The sequence below is a fragment of the Podarcis tiliguerta genome (assembly GCF_965153285.1).
Source record: "Podarcis tiliguerta genome assembly, chromosome: 2".
Taxonomy (NCBI): domain Eukaryota; kingdom Metazoa; phylum Chordata; class Lepidosauria; order Squamata; family Lacertidae; genus Podarcis; species Podarcis tiliguerta.
The window spans coordinates 29,303,520-29,327,318 of NC_139535.1; the positions used below are offsets into that span (position 1 = coordinate 29,303,520).

At 43.7% G+C, this 23,799-nt stretch overlaps 1 protein-coding gene and 1 long non-coding RNA gene across 7 annotated transcripts in view; one reads left to right on the top strand and one right to left on the bottom strand.

Moving 5' to 3' along the window:
* Positions 1 to 20,639, bottom strand: part of EIF4E3 (eukaryotic translation initiation factor 4E family member 3) — a 38,634-nt gene extending 17,995 nt beyond the window's left edge. Inside the window, exons 1-2 of one of the 2 annotated variants that reach the window (XM_083426737.1) lie at positions 20,491 to 20,639; positions 19,535 to 19,625 (exon numbers count right to left, since the gene is read on the bottom strand). Coding sequence is in view for 1 of the 2 variants with exons in the window: in XM_083426736.1 (XP_083282862.1) it covers positions 7,819 to 8,018 (200 nt within the window). In the remaining variant the exon portion in view is untranslated. Of the gene's footprint in view, positions 1 to 7,818; positions 8,184 to 19,534; positions 19,626 to 20,490 lie in introns of those variants that run through there. The other variant, XM_083426736.1, reaches the window with a different exon arrangement.
* Positions 8,401 to 23,799, top strand: LOC310671059. Of its 5 annotated transcripts, none has more exons than XR_014507729.1 (5): positions 17,113 to 17,148; positions 17,625 to 17,686; positions 20,173 to 20,280; positions 22,936 to 23,042; positions 23,190 to 23,799. It is a non-coding gene; the product is annotated as an uncharacterized lncRNA (long non-coding RNA). The 5 variants fall into 5 exon arrangements; XR_014507730.1 differs by having other exon boundaries at positions 23,447 to 23,799; XR_014507726.1 differs by lacking the exon at positions 17,113 to 17,148 and adding an exon at positions 8,401 to 9,210 and having other exon boundaries at positions 22,936 to 23,799.

A 23,799-nucleotide genomic window follows, 5' to 3' on the forward strand; every position in this document is an offset into this window, starting at 1 on the left:
ACACGAGAAACCTTTACTTAACATGTTAAACTAAACCTTTTTTGGTTAAATAACATCTGGCTACAGTGCTTTTAACTCACTCATAGTGGGCTGTAGTCAACTTTTATGCAGAGAACACACACTGAAATTAGTGACCACTTAGGTCAATTAATTTCAATAGATCTACTCCAAGTAAAAGATAGTTAACTACAACCCTGTCTTTTTAACCATGCATAACACATACAGCACCATAAATCCCCCCACACACCCCAGAGAAATGTAAGAGAAGTATTCTAGGTGAAACAAATATTTTCTATGTTTATAGTCTACATCATGAATATTTGTCAGGCTCTTTAAAAACGTACATGTACTTTACATTTCATGCAAAATTATAATCATAAAATGTGCAAAAAGTGTACGGTAATATTAAACAAATACATAGTAAAATCTAATGTTTCACAATTAGCAGAATGTGGTGCAATAGCACAGAGAGATAAAAATCAGATTGCAAAATTCTGGTTCAAGTTGCTACTAACATTTCTAGCAGTAACAAAGGTGCCGGGACTCCTGGAAACCACAACCTCTAAATCTGGTGATCCAGTATGTGCTAATCCCAGATGTGCATCAGGTTTTGCAAGTCTTATGACCTCCCTCCTCTCCCCTTCTGCAGAGGGGAGTGACAGAACAAACTTCAAATGACTGTGCTGCAAATGTCAGGTGTGCCTGTAGGTGGTGATGTGTACAAACGAAGCTCTCCAAGTTACCTCTTCCCTTTTATTTCTCTCTCTTTCTGGAACAGAGGCTCTTTGATCACTATAACAATACCATACAGAACAGTACTATGCAGAGTGATGCAGATTCTCATTAGGTTTATTTCTACGATTGTGGATGAAATTCAGTGTAGCACTAAGTTGGGAATGTGTGCATGGAAGGAAGTCCACTCACACAATGATACTTTCCCCCTATTCCCTCCACCCCACAACCCCTAAACTGTTCTGGGCCTTACTAGCTAGCAGCTGGTGGTCAGGGTGTGGTTTAAAAGGCTAGTTAGTATAAGGCCTCCATCTCGAGCTTGCCACTTGCTGGGAATAACACAGGTCTCTAGTTCCTAGTTTTTCTGCCTTACCTGAACTATCTGCCCTTGGACTGTTGCCTTTCCCCCTAGATCACATTTGAACCTACACTGATTCTTGATGCTTGATCCTGGTTTGTTTGGACCAGGGGTTGGCAAACTAAGTACCGGGGGCCAGATCAGGCCCAATTGCCTTCAGGATCCAGCCCGCGGACTGTCCATGGATCGGCATGGGGATTCTGTTCGTTCGGGCTGCACCATTCCCCACCCCCCGCGCCTTTACATTCCCCACACACGCACACACACACCGTGGCGGTGGCGCCTCCTCCCTCCCTCCTCCTGGCTTCTCCCCGCCCTGCCTAGAGGAGGAAGGGGGCTGGGCTGAGCTGGCTGGGCGCCATTTTAAACAGCCCCTCTCCGGAGCCAGCCCTTTCACACCGCTCTGGTACTCCTGTGGGCCAGAGAGCGGAGCGGATGAGCTCGCTCTGCCTTCCCACAAGAAGCAGCAGCGACGGCAGCCCCTGGAAAGGTAAGTGGGGCTGGGGCTGGAGCTGGGGAGGAGGACTACTTGCCCCCCCTCGCCTCTTTTTCCAGCTCCCCCCCCCCCCAGCGCCGCTTCTCCGGCCCGCGGCTAATTTTTTTTGCCAACCCCTGGTTTGGACTGTGCTGTATCTGCAATGCTACCCTTGCTTATGAATACTTAAGTGAGAGGCTTATACCTCCTGTAAGTGAGGCCCTAGCATCTGAGGGCATCCCCTGGACTGTGAAAGCCTCCTGGATCTATCAGGTGGGTGATCACAAGAGTGGGGGCTTTTTCTGTGGTGGCTCCACACTATTAACACCCCCAGTAGAGTGGCAGCATGTGATTACAAAGGCTTTTCAGAAGGCCTTAAATAATCATTTGTTTTGTTTGGCCTACACTAGCACTGACTGCAATCTAGAGTACGGTTAAGGAGCAGGAGTTCTGAGTCTGTTTCAATTTTGTCAGTTACTCTTAGTAATTTTATTGTTGCTAAGTTGCTTTGGATGGGTTTTGTCTGGAAAAGTGGCATACAAATATTTGTTAAAAGTCCACAGGCTTTAGCTGAGATTCCTGCAGTGCAGAGGGTTGGACTAGATGACCCTTGGTGTCCCTTCCGACTCTTAAGATTCTATGATTCAAGCAGCCAAACACAGCAGCTTGCAAGATTCACCACTTGGCAATCAGGTGGGGTAATTTGGTTGGAAGAACAGGTTCTTCTCTTCCACAAAATCGAAATGCCATGAATAGCTAACATATGACTGGGTAAATAAACTGGTAACTTTTGTAGAATAGCCTGTAAGGTTGAAGGTTGTCACTTTGGCTACCAAGCTAACCACATTCAATCCACAGAGCTGTTGTGTCAATTGCAGGCTGTGCAGTCGTAATCTGCCAAGCAGGAAGACGCCAAATGTGCTTTGACCCAATGGGGATTCATCCTACCTCCTGGACCATAGGTCCCAGTAATCTAGCCAAACTACCTACCAGGTGAAGCTGGAACATGTGCAGAGGAGGGCGACCAAGATACGAACCAATGACTTCTGCTCTTTCGTACAACCAAAGAAGGCATTGTGCTTGCTATTGGCATGTGTTTATTTGCATGTGTTTGGTATTTATTATGAGAACCAATTTACCTGAATCTGGCTGGCCACTGTTTAAGCAGAATAAATGGGCCTTTAAGCTGGCCTAGCTTTTATGCATGCCTCAGATGGACTGCTACCACTGCAAAATGTGACCACCTCACTTTAGTCCAGTCATTAAAACATGATTAGGGAAACACTGGCCTTCCATATATTGTTGGACTACTACTCACATAACCATCTCTGGCCAGTGGTGAGGCTGACTGGGACTGATGGAAGCTGGAATCCAACAGCATCCATAGGGCCCCAGCCTCCCCACCTCTGCAAAAAGTATTTCAGAAGATTCTATTCTGCATGTGAGAAGGCCAGATTAACTTGGGGTGGAACTGAAGGCAGAAGAGGAGTCCTGTTCCAGACTTAGCCTGCCAATTACAGTACTCTAATTTCCAATCATCTAAATAATAATAAACCTCAGCAAGTGCCCAGCTGCCCTGTTCTGTCCTCAAGACTATGGCTTCTAATAATAGGTTGGGGTCAGGTAAGGTCACTGATGTAACCGCAGAAGAAAAGTCTTTTACAAATGTTTCCTTACTGAAAACAAGGCTGTGATGGAAAACGTGCAGTGGGCTGACTTCCTGCTAAAGTAGCCCTCAAATTAGGAGGCATATCTTTAGAGGAGGATTCTCTGCTTGTGCGGCATATTACATAACAGTCTAACCAGCATGTACAGAAATTTCAGAGTATTCCATTTATGTGAGCCTCACTCACTTTGGTGCCATTTCTGCAAGCTGATATTGGGTTTGTTACCTTTCTGTAATGTCTTACTGTTGGCATCCAAGTAATTAAACAACCTTGGAAGGATTTGTATCATCAAAGGCCCAATATTTTATTTTTTTCAAAAAACATGAGATACAGACAACTGAAATGAAAGGTTGTAAATATCTAGATGGCTCCCTGAGTGTAATTATGCATGAAACCAACACATAATATGATAGCAATCATAGAAACTCAAGAGTATGAAGGGTTGTTGTTTTAATGAACAAAACAGCTTTTGCTAACGGCTTTGAGCAGTAGTTGCCAGCATAGTGCCGTTCAGAATGATCAACTGTCAGGGGTGGGAGCTGTAGTACAACAAACATCTGGCGGTCACTATGTTGGCCAGGCATAGGCAAACTCCAGCCCTCCAGAAGTTTGGGACTACAATTCCCATCATCCCTAGCTAACAGGACCAGTGGTCAGAGATGATGGGAATTGTAGTCCCAAACATCTGGAGGGCCGGAGTTTGCCTATGCCTGATGTTGGCTATACCCCTGACTTAGGACGTAAATTACAATCTGGACAGAGATTTGATTCCCTGTCCTCTACTTCTGCACGCTTAAATATTATCTCTCCTTCACAATTCCTGCCCTTAAGAAACTAGTACAAAACTCACTGATACCCCCACCACGGTATATATATATCACCTAAATAATATGTATCTAATCAATGATATTAACTTTTTGGGTACTTCATGTAACTGGTGAAAACTGGATTCTATGGATTAGTCCCAGGGGAGGGGGAACTTTTTTTAAAAAAAGCAACAACAGAAAAGCACCTAACATCATCTTCAGTGCCACATCTGTTGAATCCCAACTTGGGAGAAAGGTGAGATATAAATGTATTAAATAATATAAATATTGGCTTATAGCGACCCTTGAGATTTCTCATCACTTTTTTTGTTGCTTGGTTTGCTTACCCAAGGCCTTTTGAATGGTTTTGCTGAACTATTCCTGGCCTGCAGACACATTGCATTTTGGGCACCTTGCTTGCTTCTACAACCAATATGTGGATTATACCGAAGGGGTTTGTAAGGTGAGGTAGCTTAGATCGTTCTTTATCCTACAGCAAGACGCCCTGCCATGTGTTAAAACACCTAATGTAAGATGGCTATAATTCAAAGGCAGCAGGAGCAATCTTGGCCTACAAGCTATGAGAAAATTTAAAAAGGATAATTTCCTGATGAGTTTAAGTGGACAATGAGATGGCAGAGATGTGATTTTAGCAGCAAACATGGGGACTCAGATGAGAAGTGAACAATGCTACTTCCTTACCTCCTTGCATCCTCTTTCCCAAGTACTTTTGCTGAGCTACAAAACATCAAGTGACTTTGGCTGTGAGAGGTAAAGGGGCAGCACATCTCACCCATGTGTTCCTTTTGCTGTTAAAATCAGATGCACTTCCCACTATCTTCACGATATCAAAGTTCCATTTTTAAGTACACAAAACTACCATGGTCACATTGTAGCTTGTCCCTTAGTATTTCATTTCAGCAAACCCTTCAGTGGTTGTAAAAGGTGCTAATAAAATGCAATTGGTCATAAGAACATTTCAGGATTTATGTAGCTTGCCAGAGAAAGCTGTTTATACCTCAAGGACATGTTTCTTTCTCAAGTTACAAAAGCAGATTGGTACAGGAAAACAAGCCAACCACCTATGACAAGCTCCGAATGGACAGCGTGCGTGTGTGTCATTTGACAAGTACTGGGATACCATGGAGTTATAAAAAGCAAGGCTAAAGAAGCAACCAATTGTAGTCTGATGCAGTATAAGAAAGCAAGCATGTCAGTCTGATTTTGTAATGACTGGAGGAGTGGATCTGGAGTGAGAGACACTGGGAACAAGTCTTATATGGCTTTGAATCTTGTGGAAAATAAACACCGGATAGAGATTTTAAGAAAGGATTATGGTTTGTTAGCAAAACAGAGAGGGGAACCAAGGTTTGTTTGTTTTTTATAATGAGTGGAGGAAAGGATGGATTCTCAGACAGCTCTATTTTAAAGCAGTGAATGAAAAACAAGGTTAAAGCAGTGAATGAAAAACAAATTATGGACAGTTAAGAGCAGATCAAAGTTTCAACCATAGAAGGATATTTCAAGAATATGGGTTGATATAAAATAGCAACACAAAACTTAATGAGAAGGGAAGAGTTAATCCTTTGTAAAAATTGCCAAAATTGTAAAAAAGTTTCACCTGTTGAATGTCTGCCCATCGTAGGACTTTAAAGGAAGGGGGCAATCAAGCACGGATTGTAAGGTTTGTGTTGAAATAATGTTTGCCATTGATATATGTTCAGTAAGTGTCTTTGTGTGTGTGTGAAACCTAAGAGTACCGTATTTTTCGCTCTATAAGACGCACCAGACCACAAGACGCACCTAGTTTTTGGAGGAGGAAAACAAGAAAAAAAATATTCTGAATCTCAGAAGCCAGAACAGCAAGAGGGATCGCTGTGCAGTGAAAGCAGTGATCCCTCTTGCTGTTCTGGCTTCTGGGATAGCTGCACAGCTTGCATTCGCTCCATAAGACGCACACACATTTCCCCTTACTTTTTAGGAGGGAAAAAGTGAGTCTTATAGAGCAAAAAATACGGTAAATAATCTGCATTTAATCCAGAATAACTACCACCCACTAGTTCCCTAACTTTCATTATAATCCACTTCACCAACACCATAGTTTCTTACAGGCATGCACAGAAAGATAATGCCAAATAGGATGGTTAACGGTTATTAAGGAGCCATCTGTTTGCACTGTGACCTGGAATACACACCTTTAAAGGGCAAAAAAAGAGTCATTTCTAAATTGTGAATATTACATATATTACCACTATGCTTCCCCCGCCAAGATGACTTCTAAAGTGACTCCGTAATGTGGCACAGAAGAACCTTGCAGCACAATCCTACATGTTTGTTCAGTAGGACTTACTCCCAGGTAAAAGCGTATAGGATAGCAGCCCCACTGTTCTTTAATGGGTGTGGATGTGCCCCCGTCAAATTTACCTGTGGGGTTGGGTCTGAGGGGAAGATTAGGAAGAATGAGTGGGGAAAACAACAGTAAGCAGTCTCGAAAGTAAGCAGGGAGACAGAAACTGTTTAGCTGGTAAGAGGGTGGCACGGCCCCTCTCTAATATTGGGTAAAGGATTATGGCTAACTTTTTAATGGCTAAGTCTTTGCCTCAATTTATGCCTTATGATTATTATTTTTTAATAAAGATGTGGACTGCAGTGTCCACTGATGCAAAAGAAGTAGCAGTACCCCTTTTAACTTCTTGCCACTGGTGGGGAAAACCGGGTGCACATGACAATACGTTTCTCAACAAGGCCCGTTTTATGGTTCATGCAATTAAAAAACATTATTGTTAAATTTATATCTCACCCTTCCTCCCAAAGGAGGCCAGGGCAAAACAAATACTTTGTTTTGCTTTGCTTTAGCTTAGGGAATCCATGCCCTTGGGGATGTATTTCCAGACAGCAGCTGGTCTGAAAACTATCCAGAGAAGGTTGCTTAAATCAATAAACAAACCACCTTAAGTGCTGGATGCATTAAAAAGAAGTTCCGAAACTGGCAACAAAGGGAAGCAGAGCAGAAATGCCACCCAATGGGATAAAAACACAAGAGCTAGCATGCCCCAAGTTCTTCTAGGGTACCTAAGAGGCGAGCCTTTCCCAAGGCAACCCAACGAGTAATGTTGCCCTTTTCCCACCCGGCCAAGTCTCTTGTGCGTCTCAAACCTTGAGGAGGGGTAAAGCTGCACTTGTTGCCTTTTCTGCCTGCAAGCTAGATGCGCGCCTGCATTGTGTGTGGATACCACCGAGTCAGGAAAAATGAGCCTCTATTACTTCCCTCTAAGAGCCCCTATCACTTCAACACGCTTAACAAGGGATGATCCCCGGGCTCTGGAAAAAGAGGTCTCAAGAGTTCAAAACCTCGCGTTGAGAGCCCTGGAAATAGCGAGGAGGAGAAAGCGAGCCTGAGGGCGCCCAGGGCTGGTTGCGGGTGGGGGAGCCAAGGAAGGGCAGAAACAGCAGCTCTGGGTGGGTTAAGCGAAGTGAAGCAATCGGTGGGGCTGGAGAAGAGACCCCCCCCCCCTTTTCGCTGCCCTCGGCGGAGAAGGGAATTAATTCACCATGGGGACGGGGAAGGAGCCAGCTGAGCAGGAGAGGAGGCGGCGGCGGCGAACAAAGGCCGGTCCTACGCCGCCCACCCCCGCCGCTGCCCCCTCGAGCGCGCCTTTTCCCACCCTACCGGCGCGGGAGAGGCGAGCTCCAGGCCGCGCGCTCTCGCCGCGAGCTCCTTCTCCTCCTCCTCCTGCCGCTCGCCTTCCCCATCCGGTGTGCCGGCGGCCCCGCACTCACTTGTCGAGCCAGAAGGTCCACGGCGAGTGCAGCGGGATCCCCTCGCCGGCGTCGGGCTCCAGGCCGCTCAGCTGCTGCTGCGGGTCGGGGTCGAGGTCGGCCTCGTCGTCCGCCTGGTGCTGCTGTGGCGCCGCCGCCGCCGCTGCCGGGCTCGGGGGCTCGGGCGGGCCCGGCTGCCTCTCGGGGGGGCTGAGCGCCATTGCCCTGCGCTTCCTTCGGCCCAGGCTGAGTCAGCGCCGCCTCACTCGGCGAAAGCCCGCCTTGTTGCGTACACAGCCGGCGGGCAGCAGGGGGCCCTGCCCGCCCGCTGCAAATCTGGCACGCCGAGCGGGCAGGCCTCGCTCGCTCTGTCGCTGGCTGGGGGGATCTCGCCTATTTATAGCGCCTTTGGCTGAGCGGCGGCCCCCTGCCCCGAGCGGCTTGCAGTCTCCTCTCCCACCCATGTCTCCTCCATTCAATCTCGTCACAGTGGAGGGAGGCGCAGCTGGTCCTTTGAGCAGGTCCCGGGGTGGATTTTTGTCACACACTCTCTCTTCGCTGCCCGCTATTTAACTGGCCATAAGTGAGTTTAAAACTAAAAAATTGAATCTGGATGGGTGTTGGTTTTGTTCGAGAAGCTGGGCTTCAGATTCCACCTCGGCCTAAACTCATCTGCCTTCATTGGGTTTGCCCCATTTACACCAGCTTTGTTAGATGGGCAGAGGCACCGAAAATTATAGTGTGTACTTTGAGCATCCACAGTCGGCTGAGGTGGAATTTGAAGCCTCTTTGGACACATCTTAACACTTTCCACTGGCTCTTTTACCAGTCTATGAATGATATGCCTGTTCAAACATGTAAGCTCTTTCACAGGCAGAATCATTGGACGTGATTCTGCTTCCCCACATGCACATTCAAGTTCTACACATAATGTAATAAAGAATTTGTGGTTTGTTTTAATCAGTGTCATGTTCTGCTTCTTTTGTGCATGAATTGCACTTGCAGATTGTGAAGTGGCCTCATTAGTTAGCAACAAGCACAAATGGTTGGACAGCGCACTATGAGCTGTGTGGGGGAATCCTCACGAGTTTGTTGGGTTTTTTTGCATACGTACACACACACACACACACACAGTCATTTTGTATTAACTGGCTACTTTTCATCACTTCAGTTGGAGCATGATCCCTTTCTGCAAAAAATAAAATAAAATAAATGGCCACATGGATTGAAAAAACAAGCCTCTTCCCACTGCCCCCCCCCCAAGTTATATGATTCCATTTTGAAGATAGAAGCTACACATGGATGCTTCCTGTGATCCTTTCTGTGTGATGCATGGACTTCTGAACACATGAGAAGTTTGAACTTCTACTACAGTAGTCCTCTGGCTGTTCTGTAAACGTCCCTGACCATCAGGTATATACTGACATAATCACACAGAGCCAGTGTGGAGCAATGACCAGAGTTCACTTTGAAGTATGGGCTTGTTACTTTCGCTCAGCCTAACCTCTCACAGGACTATCATGGCTGAAATGCTAGTGTGTTCCACAGAGGAAGAGTAGATTCATAAATGTGATTATTACTTTTGGCATAGGGCCATTGTAATATCAGGCAGTTTGTGCATACTGTATGTTCTTCAGATTTTGCAGCAATTACTCCAGAGGAGATACAGCAAGACTTTTTAAAGATCCGACAATCTCTAGTACCTACTTAATGTATGAATAATCACTAATAACTGCAAATAGTATTTATCTAGAGCTTTTAACTTCACTAACAGTACAGTACCTAGCAATGATGTGTCTCAGTTTTCCAGACAAAATGTTCAGTCTTATCTTTTTTGTGTTTGTTCTGTTAGAGACTGCTGTTTGAGTGCCTTCAGAAAGTGTCTTGAAGATAGCTACTCATGTCTATTCATTAAGGTGGACACTGCTGATTGGAATGGGGTGGAGGCAGGTTCGAGACAGCTATGAAGGCAAATCCAGACTGAGCTCATTCCTTCTTTCAGTGGCAGGGCCCTCTCTGTTGGCTTCCTGGCTGTGATGTTGGGCCAGTCAAAAGCTGAATTTGCTGCTCTAGCATGTAGGAAGAGGCATGCCTCTCTTTCCTCCAGGTGTAAGAGTTCACTTTTACTACACCTGGTTGAATAATCCCTTTAGCTTTATCCATGAAAATACTTTGCACATAGTTTGTGGATTTTGGCCTTACATATGTACTGCCAACAGGATCCCACGTGTTCTAACTCTTGTGCACCTGAGAATGCACATTTCAGTGAGGCCACAACGTGCCTGAAACTCTCTTGGGTAATGGAACAAAGAATAATGTAAGATGCTGAAAGGATATTGAGTGGTCTGAACGATTTTCTGCACACTGCTTCTCCAAATAGTCATCAACAAAACTATGTTTCCTTATGCAATATCTGGGAATCGATGCAAAAGGTCACAAACTGCGTATAAAAGAGACAAAGCATTTTACGAAAGAGGAAACAAACAAAATAATAATCTCATCATTTAAATGGAGAATTTTAATTGCTTCCCAATTGAATAAAATATTGAGCAGCAGTGGCATTACGCGTGCCTGTTTTTTAAAAAAAAATTAGTCATTTTCAGATAGAAGGCAGAAGATTGTGGTCACAAGGAACAATCTTGATTTCTGCATTTTGCTGTGCTGCCTGTGAGACCCTTGTTCTTTGACAATGATAGCTGTCTGGCATGCAAAGGTATAATTTTTATATTGTGCTCTGTCAAAATAACTAGATTGGTTTTGTATTCCCGGAAAGGGCAAAAGGAAAGAATTGACTTGAATGACAAAAAAGAAAGGAAGGGCTGTCCCAAAGTGGTCTGCTTTTTGTTGTTGTTTTAGCCTTCCCCTCCAATATGTGGCTCTTTTAGGGTACTATTCTGTGATCTATTCTCTCCTATTAACCTACAATAGACCGTAGTATATAAGGGAGACTATAAGCTTGTTTTGGATAGTGGTCCTATTTATGGCATTTTCTTTTGCTATAAGGTTGGACTGGCCAGAATTAGTTGTGACCTCTAATAAGAAATACTCTCATTTGTGATTTCTGTTGTACTTTCAATGTACAGAACACTTGATGCCATCATTGTATATGTACCCTCTGAGACAGGTCAAAATGAATAGCCGTCTGGGACATACAGTGCTGGTTGTTTGGCTAACATTAGTAATGGCTGAAGTGGATCACAGGGTATTCACCAACAGAGCTTCTTTCTGCATGGAGAGCTTCATGGCTACCTTGTGGGAGATATTAGCTGTTGAGGGAGGAGGACTTGTTTAACCAATACAGTCAGTGGGTGAAGATACGCCCTTTTTTGTACTCTGGACTGAATGGCCTTACAACCCTGCACAATCCTTAGACCAGAGCTTTCCAATCTTTTCATGCCAGTGACACACTTTTTAAATACACATCATTTCATGACACAGTAATTCAGTTTTACTAGCAAACCAGAAGTTAAACTAACCCCTTTCACATAAGGCACCTACACACTGCAGCTGACACACTAATGTGTCACAACACATAGTTTGGAAAGCTCTGCTTTAGATGATAGAACGTAATATTTCACTTACTTCAGAATTCAGTGGTACCTCAGGTTACATACGCTTCAGGTTACATACGCTTCAGGTTACAGACTCCACTCACCCAGAAATAGTGCTTCAGGTTAAGAACTTTGCTTCAGGATGAGAACAGAAATCATGCAGCAGGAGGCCCCATTAGCTAAAGTTGGTGCTTCAGGTTAAGAACAGTTTCAGGTTAAGAACGGACCTCTGGGATGAATTAAATACTTAACCTGAGGTACCACTGTATGGTAACCCAGCCTTGCTGTTTAGGGGGCCTTTCTCTTCATTCTGTTGAGGCTGGGGACCTCTGCTACAAAGCCCTGCCCATGTGGCATCAATGGGTACAGCTGACCCAATACAACATTTTCCATGTTTTGGGAGGGCAGGAACCTGAAACATTAATTACTGCTAGAGACGATGCATGGCTCATTGACTGCACCAGCAGTGTAGTGGAAAGACATTCGTACATATGGACTTGTGGAAACAAGCGATCAGTCAAAAGCAAAGCCAGAACAAAAGAAGAGCCTAAGAGTGATATTGTAAACCAATATGCCTTATGCTGAAGATTACAACCATTATTATGATGAAGACGAAAAAGTACATGAGTGTGTACGTACATATGTATTGTATGTGTGTGTGCATGAGCATGTGTGTGTGCATGCCAGTGTTTGTTTTGGTGAGGGCCTTCCCATCCAGGAAAAATTACATACCTGAGTTTTTCCAGTACTAGTTGTCATGGAAACAGAATGAGTTTTACTGTAGGGTGCTTGCTGTGCTATGAAATAGGTTCTTTGTGCATTCTAATTGTAGGAGTTCATTAATAATAACATCTCTTACATAACCTTAGCCCTGCTAATATCCCCAACCTATTATTACAAAAGGTGAACAGAGTTATGTAATGTGCAGGGTGCATTGGACTCTCAAGAGCGAGCTAATCTGAAGCCCTTTCTAGCTCCAATAACTATGTAATGGAGTTTTATGTACCTCAAAGCAATTATTTAGCAGTACTGTACAGTGAGGCTTCCAAATCCATAGTGACTTTTTCAATGGCAACCAAATGCCTACAGCAGTGAATTGACTTAGATCCCCTTCCCATCAAGCTTAATATTCCAGAACCCTGGCTTAGAGATTTGGAGACTTTGATTTAGATATTAATGAGTAACCCACATGGCCACTTGCAAAATCCATTTAGTTCCAAAAAAAGTCTATTCCAGGCTCTGTACTGGACCTAGACACCAGGTATTCAGAGGTAAACAGATAACTACGCTGCATCCGAAGTGAGCTGCAAGATATTTTTTCCCTGTTAAATTTGACCTATTAAGCATCTAACCTCTGGGTTTCTTCCTTGATTTTTATTACCATATACACTCAAATTCTAAAATGTGTGTCCGTTTTAGTAGACTAAAGATGTTTAGTCTGAGAAAGAGGTTAGATTATACCGAACTGGTATAAAACTGAGGCACATCTATTATGGCATTGTGGAGAAAGATAAAGTTTAGGAGCTCAGATAACTCTTTGGTTTTTTTAACCAAGTCAAGCTATTTCTCCATTTTCTGCTTCAGCTAGTCGGGGATATGGCTCTTTCGGTAGATCCTAGTTCTTAAAACCTTATTTTTGGTTCCTAGTTCCTTACTGAATAGTTTCTGCTTTCTTATTTAAGATCCATCCTACACACATTAGCAATGCTTACGCTCAATGAAATCAATTATTTGGGCTGCAATCATACTCAGGAGTTTGAACACTGAGACTTATTTCTGTTTCAACATGAATAGGATTTACTCTACATGGCATCCAGAATCAGACAGAAATGGATTTAGATGTAGCCTGTATATAAAAAACCCCCTCAAGATTTCAGCAGCTCTGGGCCCCAAATAATGTTCAGGCCACTCCAATCCATGGCACCACAACACTGTCTAACATGAACTGCTCTGGTATGCCTAACCCAAAGCTTAATCTAGGGACAAACCTAGGCACAAGATCTCCCTTGGTGAGCCACTAAGCAAAGCGAATGCAGAACACTATACTGTAAAAATTTATTATATAATCTGGCCATTAGAGGGAGCTTCAATGGTTTTTTATGAATGGAACCAAACAACTTTTCTGGTTTGCTTGTGCTTCCACCAAGGCTGCATACTTATTGAAGCAACCATATGCAGACCATTGTAGATAAATCAGATTTCAGAATACTAAACTACCTCTGACACTGGCATTTACTTCACGAAACCTCATTCCCAAAAAAATCAGCAGGCTCAAAAGAACCAGTACTTTATTTCGATGGATGCCTATCTCAAGTGTGCAAACTGTATTCTCCCAGTAAGTTCTATAGTATATGAGCAATGTTAAATCTTTTGCAAAAATTCAAAGGGGATAAATATTTATTATAATCCGTGTTTGTAAATTAGTCTTTCTGTCCACATTCTGCTCCTTTAATTGGGTTTGGCCTGCCTTTTTATTTATTTAGAAAATCCAATCCCAATTTTTCAAGTGTTTCTTCATTAGTCCTGTTTATGACCATATTCCCAAGAGAAATTTAGAAAATACCTGGGGAAGCAGACTTACCTTTGTGACACTGGCAACAATCAATCTACTCCCTCCTCTTCTCACACCTATTTGCATAATTACAAGCCCTATTGCCAGCCATGGACACGGGTGGCGCTGTGGGTTAAACCACAGAGCCTAGGACTTGCTGATCAGAAGGTTGGCGGTTTGAATCCCCGCGACGGGGTGAGCTCCCGTTGCTCAGTCCCTGCTCCTGCCAACCTAGCAGTTCGAAAGCACGTCAAAGTGGAAGTAGATAAATAGGTACCGCTCCGGAGGGAAGGTAAACGGCGTTTCCGTGTGCTCCTCTGGTTCACCAGAAGCGGCTTAGTCATGCTGGCCACATGACCCGGAAGCTGTACGCCGGCTCCCTTGGCCAATAAAGCGAGATGAGCGCCGCAACCCCAGAGTCGGTCACGACTGGACCTAATGGTTAGGGGTCCCTTTACCTTTTTATTGCCAGCCATGCAATACAGTTAGATCAAATGGTTGCCTGGCAACCGATTGGCCCTCAGTGCTAATTAACCTCACGCAGTTGAGGCCCTTGACTATTTGTGCTGCACTGAGGTGCCCACCCTTCACCCCTGACATTCAAAGGGGACAATTAATAGCATTGGGAACATAAAAAGCTCCCTTATTCCAGGCTACACAACACCTCCATTAAACCCCAGGGTAAGTGGGGAACCTTCCACTTGAGGGCTGCATTCCCTTCTGTAGAGACATGCAAAATAAAGTTTATACACATCTAAATCCAATATTGTGGACTGTCATTTCACTACCTGAAAACTCTCCACACAATACAGTATCTTTTATTTTAGCTGTATGTCTAGGGGAGCTAACCCATTTCCCTTTGGATGTTGTTAGAATCCAACTTCCACGACCCCTGTAACTATATTAAAAATGGTAAAGGTAAACGACCCCTGACAGTTAAGTCCAGTTGCAGACGACTCTGCGGTTGCAACGCTCATCTCACTTTACAGACCAAGGGCGGTGGCATTCGTCTGCAGTTTTGCTGAGTTGTGGCCAGCATGACTAAGCCGCTTCTGGCGAAACCAGAGCAGTGCACGGAAACGCTGTTTACCTTCCTGCCGGAGCAGTACCTATTTATCTACTTGCACTTTTTGGCTTGCTTTCGAACTGCCAGGTTGGCAGGAGCTGGGACAGAGCAATGGGAGCTCACCCCCTCACGGGGATTTGAACCGCCGACCTTCCGATTGGCAAGCCCAAGAGGCTCAGTGGTTTAAACCACAGCGCCACCTGCATCCATGTAACTATATTGGGCACCTAATTAATTGCTGGGGTGTCGGGAGGGATAGTACCTTTGGTGGGGGACAGTTCATGCTCCTTCTGGGGTAGTTTGCCCACTACCCAGCTCTCCCCAGTGGCTCCTAGAAGCTGTCAGCATGTGACAGCAGCCACACAGTAAGAAACTGCTTCAATTGGCTGGCTAAAGAGGCAAGGGTAACCGATGAGTCTCAAACCCTTGGTGAGTTAGGGACAGCCTCTCCTCTGCATGTGAAGACAGACTCTGGTGGATCACACAGATGAGACCAATTGTTGGTCCAGTGGTCAAGAAGGCGGTTTCTGAATGTGCTGTAGAGGGAGGTGAGCGGCAGATGGGGCTTGGCAACCCAGGTAGGTAGCCCATCTAGAAGGAAAGCTGATCCTAAACCTCTGCTGCCTTGTGGGGTATCTTCAGGAAAATAAAAAGCCAAGGACTAAACCCTACACAAATCCAGAGGAGCTGCTAAGACGGCTGGATGGCACCTTGTACGTCTCCTTCCAGCAAATCCTGCAGCCAAGCTGGTGCCAAACATATTGCTCTGCTTTCCTTTGGAGCACATCAGCAAGGTCGAGAGGGAGGCCCTGTCTTCTGGACAGCCCAGGACCTCTATACACACTGACTGCCAAGGCTTTCACCCTTGCAAGGTCACTGCTGACAACGCAGCAGTTTGACTTCACCCCCAGAGGCACACTCCATTATCTCGAGACAGACAGATGCCAACAGCAATTAACTGCAAGCCACAAAATGCTTGCCTCTCACGGAAGGGGATCTTTTTTTAACTTGAGAGGAATAATAGATTTAGAGCAAAGAAGTAACAGAGCTTTTAAATGCTGCAAGCTACTTATAAATGGACTAAGGAGCTTATTCAGTCATTGTATCTCCACAAGCTCATTAGCTTGTTGCTGTAGTAGTCCGTGCTGTGGTTTAAGGCAGTTAAGGCAGGTTCCCAGGCACTCCCTGCTCAAATATATAAGGAAATAGTTGTAGGAATCAGGTAGCTGGGATGAAAAAAACAAAACAAGATTCTAGAGAGATTTGGGTAATCCTTTAAGAAATCGGATGAAGAGTAAAGTCTTATGAAATCCAAACCAAAGCTGGCATAACCATAGAGATGCAATTCATGGGCAACTTGTACGCTGCTGCTTAAAAGTCAAACCAGGTGGGTTCTTGATTCACATGAAAACTCACTTGTATGAAGCAGTACCCATGTGATTCAGCGATATTGAAGTACACCAGGGAAATGTCCTTGGAAGCATTTTCTTATTACTTAAATCACACAGGGCCCACAAGTTGTTTGTCATACGGACAGTAGCCTTATCTTCCATGAATTTATCTGATTCCCTTTCAAAGCCATCCAGGTTGATGGCAAATTGCAATCGCCACATTCTCTGATAACAAATTCCATAGTTAAACTACACACTGTGTGAATAAATACCGTATTTTTCGCTCTATAAGACGCACCAGACCACAAGATGCACCTAGTTTTTGGAGGAGGAAAACAAGAAAAAAAATATTCTGAATCTCAAAAGCCAGAACAGCAAGAGAGATCGCTGCACAGTGAAAGCAGCAATCCCTCTTGCTGTTCTGGCTTCTGGGATAGCTGTGCAGCCTGCATGCGCTCCATAACACACACACACATTTCCCCTTACTTTTTAGGAGGGAAAAAGTGAGTCATATAGAGCAAAAAATACGGTACTTCCTTCTGCTCCCAGCATTCAGCTTCACTGAATAACCCCAAGTTCTAGGATTACGAGAGGGGGGGAAACAGAACTTCCTGCCTACTTTCTCCACCCGCATAACTTTCTGCCAGTCATGTGACATCACAATTAGGTCATCTTGTTCCGTTCCCCCGTCGAATGGGTTAGGAGAAGGTTGGCAAAGTGTAGGGGGCTCCGGGCTGTCCCCCCCCCGGGAGCTGGAGCTGTAGGCAGGGCTGGTGAGCAACATGAGCAGGGGTGGAGTTCCTAGTTATTCTATACAACTCTGGAGACATGGTAAGGAAGAGCCAGCAGCCTACCATTTATTTAAGCTTTCTGTAAGAAATTGTCCTAAGAACATCCTGCTCTCATTGAGCAACCAGATGCCTCTGGAAAGCTCACAAGCAGGATGTGATCACAATACCACCCTCTCAACGCTGTTCCCCAATGCAAAGGCGTAATACCTTTGATCCTGTGAGTAGTAGCCACTGATAGCTATATACACCATGAATTTGTTTAATCCCCTTTTAGAGCTTCAAGGTGACATCAGCAGAGTAACATGCAAGAGCAAACACCCAGTCCATCAGTCACTCTTCACAGCTTCAGGGGAGAACCTCCGCTGGCTTACATCTACAAAAATCACCCAACTTCAGCCATGCAACATCTACCTGCTTCTTTTTATATATATATTTTTATTGCATTTCACAAAACTAACATTTTCTTTTTCTTTACAGAAGAACAAAGAACAGTTAAGTCCAACCCAGAAAGTTGTTGAAGAGATGCATACATAAAATGGGTAAGTACAACCATAGTTCAATTTATACATACATGCTAATCAGGAAATACATATTTCTTTTTTAGGTGCAGGTAAGAAGTCTTGTAAGTTGTCAGTTGGAACATAAGATATAAAGTCCGACCAAATCACATGTACATGTTCCACAGGTTCTTTGCCTCTGATTGCACCAAATGTTGAAAGTTAAATTTTTCAGCAAGAGACCAAATAATTTTGCACCACAATGCAGGAGGAAAATCATGTTAAGTCTTCCATTTTTGTGCTATAGGTAGTATTGCAACTGCCAGCCATGAAGTTAATAACTGTATTAAAGAAAACTGTTTCAGATTGTTATCCCACACATTTTTTAATGCAAGTTGTGGGGTTGCCTGATTTTCAGACTTTAAAATTTGTGCAATTTCTGTAAATACATCTTTCTTGTAACCAGGATAGGCCTGGATCTCCTGTATTTATTTTAAGTTGTTCTTTGGATAACAGTTTGTCATTAACATGGAAGTCATGGAATGTAAACGGCGTTTCCCTGCCCCCGCTCCCATGAAAGGATTGTACTACGCAAAGCTGAATCCTGGACTTGAGGGTGAAAACTGTGGCATTAGAGGCCAGTATAACGGAGACTGACAGCGCTGCCACCTTTTCCATACCTGTAGCATATTCAATGTGTATAGGCTATGGATTGTATCTAAAGTTGTTTTGGAGAGCCTAATAAAATGAAGCACCCATATTTTTGTGTCTGGTATCATTTCACCTTCCACGTCAACCCATTTCTTATTGGATCTGACAATAATAAAATTTAGCTCGAGTCATTTGTTTAAGCTTGATTTCTTCCATCAGACCTATGTTATAACAAGTTATCAGCAACTTCTTAAGATTAGTTCTAAGACCCAGTATTTTATTTTTAATTTCCCCAATTCTAATTTGAATATTGGTAGGGCTTCCTGAGGGTTAGGTAACATATACATCATGTCATCAGCATAAAAGTTTAATAAATGCTATTCAACCTTTCCCCGATGGCCCTTGATACATGAGTAATGAAACTGCCAATGGTTCCAGAGAAACAGCAAAGAGCAATGTGGACAGGGGACAACCTTGTTTTGCTCACTTGCCAATATGAACAGAGTTCAAATTCACAGCATTTGTGCTAACTGCGTCCTGGTGAGAGGCACAAAGGACTCTGACAGTAGTCATGAATGCGTTGCCCATCTGATAGTGTTCTAAGACTTTAAAAACTACCTCCATTCTAAAAAGTCAAAGGCCTTGTAAATGTCCAGTGACACCAGTGCCAAAGGGCTGGGATTCTTCTTCTTAATTACTGTCATATATTATATTGACTAACCTGCATGTGTGATCTGCATTGTGTCTGCCTGGGATAAATCTGGTTTGGTCTGAATTGACAATTGTATGGATCACCCTGCTGGCAACCATGACTGATGTAAAAAAAAAGTTGGTTGAACAGCGTGATCCATCTGTAAGATCCCACTTCCTTAGGATCTCTACCTGGTTTAGGTAAAACAATTATTTTCAATGGGGACCAAATGTTTGGGAGGGCTCCACCCCTCCAAAAAACATTAAACAAGTTAAATATGGTGCTACTGCAAAGCTATACAAAAAGTGCTACCAAAGCCATCTGGTCCAAAAGCTTCTGAATGTGAATTCCACCAGCATCCATCCACCTACATCTGCCAGCTTCTGCTTGGTCCACTATCAAACATAAGCCACCTTCCGGCTACTCGCCCGTTTCTGGTTGGTCAGTCATTGGACATCAGCCAGCTTCTGCCATGGATATCAGCCACCTTCAGACCACAAACTCGCCACCCACTCTGCAAATCCACTGGCTTTTGCAAGCAAACTTGCCTTCTCTTCTGCTCCACAGCATCCTGATGCCAGATGATCACCTCCTTCCACCTGCCAATTTGCTTCCTTCACATGGTAGCATCCATGTGGTCTGCATGGGAGAAAAAGGTGAAGCAGTTATTTCAGTGTGGCTCATCAAAGAACTCGGGGGCGGGTCTAACTCCACTGAATGACAGACAGCATACCCAAGGAAAAGAGGTTTCCATCGTGTACAAAACCATGGAAATGTTCAGTTTGATACTGTCACAACTATTGCCCATTGTGTTCTGTTGGGTGAGAGCAAAAGGAAAATAGGAAGGGGACCAGGGAGGGAAAGGAGGAACAACTACTGCTTGCTCACAAATTCCCCCTTTTGGGGGTAAGTTGCTTGCTAGAGTGGTGGCAGGATCGAAAACATGGATCAAAAATCCAAAAGTACATTACAGGATCTGTCTCACAGGGTTGAAAGTTGAAAAGAAGGTTAAATATCTGGGGGTTTGGTTGATGAATAAAAATGCAATGTTATTTCAAAATGACTGTGAAAATATGAAATGTGGTTATAGTAGACTTACAGAGATGGAGAAGAGTGAACTTATACCTGATGAGTAGAATCTCAGTAGTGAAAATGAATGTACTACCAAAAATGCTGTTTGTTTCAGACTGTGCTGCTGATCAATTCGGTTACCTGTTTTAAACAACAGCAGAGTCATTACGGTGCAATGGCAACTTGCATTAGGATAGATTTTATTCACTCCTGCAGGTGCAAGGTATCATTTGATTATTAATTTATGAATATCTTAATAAGATAATTTTTATCAGTTTTTATAATTCTGCTTTCCTGGTTTTTATAACTCTGTTTTTATGATGCAGTTTTATTCTGTCTTTATGTTGCTTGTCTGCATACTTCTTAGAGGTTTCTAAATATTAAGTAGGTTGGAAAGGTTTTCAAATGAACAAAATAAAAAAAATGTCCTCACCTTGCTGAAACTCTACAGTTCTCTTCATTGCTTTCTTTTTTACACCCCAACCAAGGAAGAAAAACTTAACTTTATTTCCATGCAGAATTATTCCTGCAGCTTGAGAGAGGCCTAAAACATGACTCAGTATTCCCAGAAGTCTGCACTTCCTTGCTCTCCCCCAGGTTTGTACTGAGCTTTTACTTAAAGGGACAGTAACCTATCAACTAACAATGATAACAAAGCTTTGAGCAGACAATAAATTTACAAAAGATTAAAGTAGGCTTAGATTACCTTCTGCAGGTGGTGTCTGGAAAACCTAGTAGTTCTCAGATATTCTTGGAAGGCAAACAGAGAGTGAGTGGGATATCTCAACCATGGACCTGGCTTTTTTTTGCTGGAAAAAAGCATCTCCCTTCATATCCACTGAACTTCCATTCCTTTATGACATCATAGGTCATTAGCAGCCAATGGTAACAGCTGGTGGGGGCCATCACCATTTAGACCTATTTTATATCTATATATCGATCTACAGTGGTACCTCGGGTTAAGTACTTAATTCGTTCCGAAGGTCCGTACTTAACCTGAAACTGTTCTTAACCTGAAGCACCACTTTAGCTAATGGGGCCTCCTGCTGCTGCCGTGCCACCGAAGCACGATTTCTGTTCTCATCCTGAAGGAAAGTTCTTAACCTGAAGCACTATTTCTGGGTTAGCAGAGTCTGTAACCTGAAGCGTATGTAACCTGAAGCATATGTAACCCGAGGTACCACTGTATAGCTATATCTATATGTGCGTCAGTTTGGGGGGGGGGGAGGTTTTCTAAAAAACAACTTTACAGGTGATAGGAACTTTACTTTTTTGAAATATGGCAACCTTGCATTTACGCCCCACTTTTTATCCAAGGAGCTTCAGGGGCCACACACATCGTTTCCCCTTTCCTCATTTAATCCCCACAACAACCCTGCGAGGTAGGTTAGGCTGAGAGGCAGTGACTGGCCCAAGGTCACCCACAACCATTTCTTAGATTTCTAAATGTGTCCCAAGGCCCAAAACTTTTGGGACTCCTGGGTTACAGGGTTCAAATCCCCACTCAGCCTCACTAGGTGACCTTGGGGTTGTCTGTCTTTCATACCAACCTACCTCACAGGGTTGTTGTGAGGATCAAAGGAGGCCAGCGGAGAAATGTAATAATATAAAGTCATCTCCATTGGTCATCTAGGACACAAATGTTGTCCTAGGAACACTGCAAGCCCTCCTGGATCTGATTTGCTCAGGACGCCACTGCTAAAGGGGCACCTTTCCCCCTACAAACCTGCAACATTGTTGTTGTTGTTGTTTCAGATGATGGGTTTGTGTTGTGATATTTATGGATCCACAATAATCATTCATTTCTAACTCTCTCTTAGGATAATGGTGGAATCTGAAACCAAGGCTTCAAGCCATTGCTTTCTTGTGTAATAAACGAAAATCTGCCCTTATTCCCTTATGGGGGACACAAGAGCCCTTATAGAGTCCTTTGTTGGTTCTCCATCGGTAGGAGGAAAAAACAGAGGCCAACCAGAGAATATTGAGAAGCAAAGCAACTTGTAAGCCTGATCTTTATTGAACTGTTGCAACAGGGTGTCCCCTTCACAGGCAGGAGAAGGATGAGGACCCAGAACCAAGGTGTGTCCGCCCTTATATAGTGGTATCTCAGGTTACAGACGCTTCAGGTTACAGATGCCTCAGGTTACAGACTCCGCTAACCCAGAAATATTACCTCAGGTTAAGAACTTTGCTTCAGGATGAGAACAGAAATCGTGCAGCGGCAGCGCAGAGGCAGCAGGAGGCCCCATTAGCTAAAGTGATGCTTCAGGTTAAGAACAGTTTCAGGTTAAGAACAGACCTCCGGAACGAATTACCGTAAGTACGTAACCAGAGGTACCACTGTATAGACATTTTAAATTGCCCACCTTGGAGTCTAAGACCACCCCCAGAAACATCATACCTACATCACAGAAGGGGTGTAGCTCAGGACCACCACCCCAGATATATCATACCTACATCAGAGAAAGAGCGGGCTAAAGCAGAAATCTGAGTGGGTTGTTTACCTACTGTCTGGCAAGTTACCTATTAATGTTTACTGGATTGATACCCTGGGGAGCCTGGCCAGTCTTTTGTAATGATAAGTACTTAGTTGCTGAGCCAAGTCACAAGCTCACCCTATTCATACACAGACATACCCTTAAGACAGAATTTGTGAAGGAGAAGACAATGGGGAGGCTCCTCCATTTGACCTTGCAGAGAAAACACCTGGTCAGCCTGAGAGTAAAAATGGCTCCATGGCTGCTCTCCTGTGCAGCTTCAAACATATGGCCTATATAGCTATGTATGTGTTTGCTTGGTACATTTATGAACCTTTATTATATACATAAGACCTTAATTTATTTATTTCACTTGAAAAACCTTCTTTTCTTATTTAAAGGACAGCATATACTTTAGTAAATCTCCAGAGATCTGTCTCCTGTGTCCCAATGGAGTTCCTGTAAATAGTGGCAGTAAGAATTGCAGCAAGGTTGAAACAGGAAAACGGTAACGTAGAAGAATCTCCCCATTTTAATTCATCCCTGAATCCATTTTGTGTAGTTAGAGCTTTGCAGTTTGAAATCTGCGCATGAGCTTTCCTATCAAAACAAACAAGCTGTTTTGAAGTGGGTGCGAGCCTGTGTTCTCTTGCAGTTCCTAGTACAATTGAAAGGAATGGGATGTATGGAGAACGAAACACTAGGAGATCGGCCAAGCATAGTAATGACACTAAGGACTCAGCTACATTAGTAAAGAAAAAGCAATTTGAATGCACTATAAACATGCAACACCAGATGGCACCAGAGAGCAGGAAATTTTAAAAGGCTGTTTTCAATGGCGATTTTTTCTTTCTTTCATTATAATGATCTAATTTCTGACTTAGTCATAGTGTATGTTATTCCTGTGTCTAGATCCACCATAAGTCCTAGAGCACGGAAGAAAACAAAAATATCAGCACAGATAACCAAAAGCAGACATTGATAGACCACTAATACACAGAGCAATTACTCAGAAGACAAAGACAAAAGACACGGAAAGATGGTTTCATGTATTCAATAAGAAGGTTGGGGTGGGCTAGTCTGAAGAGCCAAAGAGCAACAACAGTGTCTTGTAAGTGTGTTCTTGTGATGGGAAGGATTGCGGTAATTGTCTGGTTAAGCGGTCATCACCTAGTAATTGGGCATGTATAAAAGCCTCCCTATGACTTTTTAGGGGCTGATCCTATGTACATTTGTACTAATAAAGGCCTAATTTTTCACTTAAA